Genomic DNA, 7,087 nt, shown 5'->3' on the forward strand with positions numbered 1-7,087 from the left:
ATAATCAAACTGATCGTGCACATCTTCTCCTTCCTGCCGGCGCCCGACCGGCTACGGGCCTCGGCCTCTTGCTCGCACTGGCGCGAATGCCTTTTCTACCCCGCTCTGTGGCCCCAGCTCCGCATCTGCCTCCGCGTCTCGCCTGCTGAGCAGCCTCGGCTCGAATTCCTCATGCGCAAGTGCGGCTGGTTCGTGCGAGAGTTGCGCGTTGAGTTCGCTGCTGAGAACTACCTGAGCGGCGGCGGCGGCCCAGGGGACGGAGGGGGAGCAGACTCCGGGACTGGAGGGGAAGAAGGCGAGGCCCTGCAGCTCTCAACCCGTTGGCTGGAAGTGCTGCGCACCTACTTGGAGCTGGTGCTGTGCGTGCTGGTCAGCATCCGGAACAACAGGTAGGCCGGTTGTGGCCCCTGCCCTTTACCCTTCACCCCAAAATAGTTGTGCAAACGGCCTCGGCCAGCCTCAGGGATACCTGCTTCAGTGACTAGGGGTGTAAATTCCAACCGAGCGATTTCCTCGAGTCGGAGGGCATGATGGGACTCATCAGGACACTCCTGAAACAGTGATAGACCCGCTGTTTATCAGACACGACCCCTGGCGCTTTCTAGGCACTGCCTCATTCATTCTCTAGGTGTCTCTGAGATGAGGCTGACAGGCGCCGTCATTCTTCATGCTACGTTTGAGAGAGTCGAAGATAGGAGGGAGAGAGGTCTGTGAGTCTTGAGAAAAACAAAATATAAAACAAGTTTTCCAACTCTGAACCTATGGTGAGAAATAGATAAGGAATAGGTGTGATACTGATTTTAGGGAGTCTGAGGTTACAAAGTGCGCCCTAAAAGAGATCTAACAGTCATTTTCTTACTGGGAATAGTTTTAACTGGGCCAGGCCCAGACAGTAGGAGGAGTGTGAGGAAGAGGTTGGACGCCAGGGTTGAAAGTCTCCTCCTGTGCACCTCCAGACTCAACTCGTCGCCAGTGATTCACCTAAAAGTAACACAGTATAGCTCAAGGGCATTTGCAAGCTAGGGGATGCAGGTGGAGACAAGGGAAATCACCATTGTTTGGGTAAGGTAAGTAAGCATTTAACTATCCCGGTTTTGCATCAGGACTTACTGTAATTCTGGAATTAACTTCCTGTGTTCTGGTCTAGTATCCTAATCATCATTTTCCTTTATTTCTTCACCACCCTTTCCACAGCTCTGGTAATTTAGATTTTCTGTATGTAGATATCAAGCTAAACTTAAAATAAAACTCTGGGTTGGAATAAAGTTAAAGAGTTCAAAAAAGGAGCACCTTACACGGTAATCATTTAGCAGATTGCAGGTTCTTTCACATTTACTATCTCTAACTTGTACTTCTCAGTGACCGTGTGAGTTAGGAAGAGCAGTGATTATTATCCATGTTTGATAGAAAGGAAACTTAATAGGGTCAAGTGGTGTTCATGTTGTCATACAGTATTGTGTTTCTCCATGAGCAGTATCCTTCCTTCACAATAAATGAACTACCTACATTGTATTGATAAGGGTTGAGAGCAATCCCTGGTTTAATGCTAGGCCATACTGACTCATATATATAGTATAAATATATGTTTTTATATATTTACTTATGTATGTGCATATGTGTTTCCGTGTGTGTACGTGTGTATAAACTCCTTAATTCAATGTCTGAATCAAAAAGTTAGAAGATAAGCATAAAGGTCCAACTAGTACCTGTAGCTGGAGCATGGCTCCATTACTTCAGCAACCTGTGTATTTCCACAGTTTTTCACACCAAGCCATTCCATTTCTTTTCTTTGAATTTTATCTGGCCGAAGAGGCTGTTGAGGCTAAAAATTGGTCTTGATCAAGTTGGAGACGCTTTTCTCAGAGTCGAACGTGTAGAGTACCAACTGGCACAGAAATTGGAAAGATTAGAGCCAGTGAGCACTTAATACTAATGAGACCAACACTGGAGGTGAATTCAGTGAGTACCAGCTAAATTTTTCTATTCTCGGATTAGACAGCACTTCTGTGCAGCCATCCAAAGAATGTATGTCTTTGATCCAAGTAAGAACAAGTCTCACAGTGCCTCGTTCCTTTTAAGACTTTGAATAACTAGTTGGTTTGTTAACTGGCTTGCTGGATGGGTGGATGCATAACTTGAGATCATCAAAATAGTGGAATATACACCTCATTCTTGTTATTTAATTTTTCTCTTCCTTCCCTGTTTTGTCAGCATCCCAGTCTATTAATACGTTATCTGTAAGGCCACCTAAACCTGCTCTTCTGGGTCAGCTGTCACTTTTTTGTAGGTTCTTAAGGTTTTAACATCAGAAATGATATATTGTCGGTAGGAATGGTGCCATATGCTGTGCAGTTTTGGTAGCATATTCATTGTATAGGTCTGAAATTATAGTATAGCGTGAATGTATGAATTATTGTACTAATGATATTTCAAAGGTTTCTTTAAGTAAATTACTTTCTGTGTCTAGAAATCTTCACTTTTATTTTAGAAGATGACTTAAAATAGTGTGGAAGTTTTAGAAATACTAATGTGAATGTTAAAAACACAAATTAAGACTAGTTTCTTTTAAATTTTAACAAATTTGAAAGTGTTTTAAACCAAATTGTTTATTCAATAACTGATAAAAATCTATTATTTTTTTCCATAATCACTTAAACTACAGACCTCAGTTTCAGTGTAGATCCAAAACATTGTGTATAACACTTAGTGTTCTTTCTGTATTAGTGTTCTTTTTGTTTTTTTCAAACCGTAAAATGTAATAACTAATGAGAGGAATTAATATTTGACTTTTTTCTTTACATTTCAAGTTAAATTTACAGTGGCATTTGCTTTATGATTTCTGCCATTCTATAAATAGAAAGGGAGGTATGAATCATACTAGATCATAAACTCTGTTTTTGAGCTTTGTGCTGAAATACAGTTCTGACTTTTTTTGTTTTGTTCCAGTTATCATCATGTTCCCAGGAAGAGAACCAAAACTAGCCCTTTCGGTTTTAGAAAGTCTCTTCTATACAGGGGAGTAGGATACCTTCCTTGTTGATGAATACTAAGAACAGAAATACACTAAAGTACTCATTCGGCTGTGTTACAGATTAGGTAGCTGAATTTATTCTGCAATTGTTCTACAAGAAATTGTACCTAGAAATTCAAAACAACAAATCTAGAAATGCATTTTTAGCAAGCATTTAGTCTGACTATCAAGTTGAATACTGTCTATTGAAATGCTATATTTCCGACTCCTTAGGGAAAATAGAGTTAATCGTCAATTAAGACGTGATAATAGAATAAAATTTTATACTTATTTTTAAACAGTAGCTGTAGGATGAAATGCTAAATTGGGGGCTTTTCTTTTTTTTTTTTTTCAATTTTTGCCAAGGGGCAGGCACACACTTGCCCAAGAGAGACAAAAAGAGAGAAGGTGAAAAATAACCCCCCCCCCCCCCCCAGGGGAATGGCCAACACTATAGTCTCTTCTCCATTCTCCTCTCAAGATTTTGGACATGAATGCACATGTCCTGTGTGATTTTCAAACCACTGGGTACGGGACTCAAACTGCAGTCAGCCATGCAAGAGTCCAGCACCTTAACCACCATGCCACCTGCTGGCCCCAGGGGGCAGTATGTTTTTCATTTTTTAAAGAATGAATATTGTAACAGATCAAATAAATTTTGTATGAGGTTGATTTTCATGGTATAATAAAATTCTGGTTTATAATTCTAACTGCATGAATATAGACTAGCCATTTCATGACTGTGTCTGCTTATATACCCTCTTTGTAGTAAAAAGTCTGTTCATAATGCTCAGATTTTATCTTGATTTAGCATGCACAGCAAAGGAAAGTCTTACCTTTGTATTGTCTCCTCAGCATGTTTTACGAAGACACAGTAACCAGCAAGGTCATTTAAAATATTTCTTGGGGCTAGCAGGTACTGTGGTGCTTAAGGTGCTAGACTCACAAATGGTCAACAGCAGTTCAAGTCCTGGACCCAGCTGCTTCAGAATCACACCACGTGTGTGTGCATCATTCCCAAAATCCTGAGAGAAAAATTGGAGAAGGGATTGTGGCGTTGCCATCCTCCCTCTCTCTATCTCTCTGGAGAGTGCATGCACCCTGTGACAAAAACCTAAAATAAATAAATCTTAAAATAGGTTAAAATTTTTTTAGACATCTCAGATTACTATTTAAGATGGTACGAAGCACCTTGAAGGTATTATTTGTAACCTCAGACTTATTTTTCTTGAAATATTTTTCCCCACCAGAGTAGTAAATACATGGAATAGTATTTCACTTTTGAGAGCTTGCTTTATTATTATTTGCCTAAAGAAACCCATTCACCAAGTAAATATCTTTAAATAAATTGGGATGCAATAGTCTACACTGCCCAAGAGGTAGTTGCCTACAAAAAAAAAAAAAAGAGAGAGATGAGACCGTGTGTTCCCAACAGATTCTTTACCTTAAAACGCAAATTAAAATGGATCTCTAGGAATAACCTCAAGGTTATCGTGAAGGGAAGATAAAGAACCTAAGTTCCTCGGAGTCCTGTGATGAGAGAGATTTGAGCTCTCTCCAGTCCGTAGATACATTCTTATCATTATGGAGAATTGATGGACACAGGATGTTTAAAAAAAAAAAAAAAAAGCTGTCTAAAAAAATTTTTTCTATTAAATGAAACTGCTGAGCAGCTTGTGAGTGAAACAATTAAATTATTTCCATTTTATTGATAATATGTTAATTCTGAGATAGCCTTGAAAGGGTTTACCCAACTTGACCAATGTAATAGGATCTAAGATATTATCAATAGTTAGAGAAAATCAGGGGTTTTTCCCCCTCCCGATATTGAGAGCCTACAATGTGCCAGAGAGTGAAGACAGGTTCCCTAGTCTCTTCCAGTCAACATTGTCGAGAGAAAAGACAGACAGAAACAAGTAAATAAATGAAAGAAATTATTTCAGGTTGTGAAAATAAAATCTGATCATAAAAGAGGACTGTGTGGTAGTGACTAGGTGGCAACATTAGAGTGAAAGGAGCATTAAAGTGAAAGGGACATTTGAGTTGCAACATGAATGACAACAGTTGCCCATTTGAAGAGCCTAACAAATAGCATTCTGACAGTAAGCACCAACACCTTAGGCCAGACAAATTTCTGGTCTGTTGGAGCAGTAGCAAAGAATGACAGGACAATGGTAATTAAGGGTGAGAATGACAGCATGATGACCTCTTGAGAAGTAGAGACAGGAAAAGAACAGGGTACATGTGGACTTGGGGAGAGAAGTTTGGATTATCTTCTAAGAATAGAAGAGGTCTCTAGAAAAATGTTAAGGAAAGAGTAGTAAGGTGATATAACTTACATTTTAAGATAGTCACTGGGGCTGCTATATAATGAATGAATTTATAAGAAGGAGCAAGGGGGGCCAGCAGGTGGTGGGGTGGTTAAAGGCTCTGGACTCCTATGTGACTGACCACGGTTCAAGTCCCGAACCTGGCGGCTTTCTCGCTCTCTCGCTTGCTCGCTTGCTCGCTCTCGCTCTCTGTCTTGTTCTGGTCAATTTTTTTTAAAAAATAGCAATGATAAATAAAATAAAAGAAATAACTCTTAAAGGGGGGGGGCAAGAGAGAAAGGGAGGCTAATTGAGACACTATTGCAGTAACGTAGGCAAGAGATGATAATAGCATGTACTACGGTGGAGACAGTGAAGACGGAAAATAAAAGGGATAGATTTGGAATATGTCTTGAAAGTAGAGCCAAGGAGATTTGTTGATTGAATGTGAGTAGTGAGAGAAAAGGAAAAAGCAAATATTTTTCATTATTTCTTTGTAAGACTCAATTTTCTTGCCCTTAATCATGTTAGACGTATCTCTTCATACCATGTTAATTAGCAATTTTAAACGTTGATTTTATTTAAATATGCCTTTGTGTGTGACTTCTGGGATCTAGGGAAACTAGGTGGCAACATTAGAGTGAAAGGAGCATTAAAGTGAAAGGGACATTAAATTTTGGGAAATACCTTCTAGTTAACAGGTCCTAATAAAGCTAATAAGGAATACTGTTGTAGGCCCTTGATTTATTTCTGCATTCTAATGTCCTGTGCAGTATGGTAGCCACTAACCATGTATGGCTATTTAAATTTTTTTTTTTTTTTTTTGGAGAGATTTTCACTGTAGGGCACGTGCGCTCGCCAGACAGACAGAAAGAGACATAGAGACAGAAAGCGAGAAATCACCCCCCAGGGGGGATGGTCACGCCGCAATCCCTTCTCCTCCATTCTCCTCTCGGGATCTTGGGCACGCACGCACACGCGCCCAGCGTGAGTTTTAAGCCACTGGGTCCGGGACACGAACCGCGGTCGACTACGTGGGAGTCCAGTGACATAGCCATTACGCTAACTGCTGGTTCCTCTAAATTTTTAATTATTTAAATAAAATTAAAGATTTAGTCACACTAGCCAAATTTCAAGTGCTTGATAGTCCTGTGTGGCAAGTAGCTACTATTAATATATTGAGGAGAATAGAACATTGTTTCCATGGTTTATTTGGACAACATTCCTCTAAAGCGTTTTTTTGGGGGGTTTTTTGGTTTTTTTTTTTTTTGATTCATGAGAAGCAGAAATGGTGTTAAAGAGTGTTACATCAATGTAAACACACTTGATATTAAACATGGACTAAGAATAGATTTGTCTGAGAAGTTTTCACATAATGATGTAGATTATTTTAGCTAATGTCAATTTAGAAAAGGGGAAAATGTATTTTTATGATCTTCTTATAGCTTGGGAAAGGATTTAACCTTTTTAAGAGCACCTTTTAAAGAACCAGGTTCTTTTGTATTCCCTGTTTTCACAGCTGATTAGACTTAGTGGTATTAACTCTACTATAGCATTGCTACATTTTGCATTTTTCCACTGGTCCTTACTATATCAAAGGAATGAAAGGAAATAAACTAAAGTTACTACCACAGGAGTTCCCCAATTCTAAACCACAGAAAAAAGAACAAGGTCATCCTGCCTGAGATTGTTAAAGCTTTGGTCTCAGTTGTGCTAAATAACTCAACAGGACAACCCCCCCCCCCAAAAAAAAAAAAAAAAAAAAATT

General features: G+C 39.3%; 1 protein-coding gene across 1 annotated transcript in view; it reads left to right on the plus strand.

Moving 5' to 3' along the window:
- Positions 1-7,087, plus strand: part of FBXO33 (F-box protein 33) — a gene marked incomplete in the record, with an annotated part of 25,281 nt that overhangs the window by 382 nt on the left and 17,812 nt on the right. Inside the window, 1 exon segment of the mRNA XM_006152349.3 lies at positions 10-389. Coding sequence (XP_006152411.2) covers positions 10-389 — 380 coding nt within the window.

The sequence above is a fragment of the Tupaia chinensis genome, unplaced genomic scaffold, assembly GCF_000334495.1.
Source record: "Tupaia chinensis unplaced genomic scaffold, TupChi_1.0 Scaffold000350_1, whole genome shotgun sequence".
Lineage (NCBI taxonomy): Eukaryota > Metazoa > Chordata > Mammalia > Scandentia > Tupaiidae > Tupaia > Tupaia belangeri.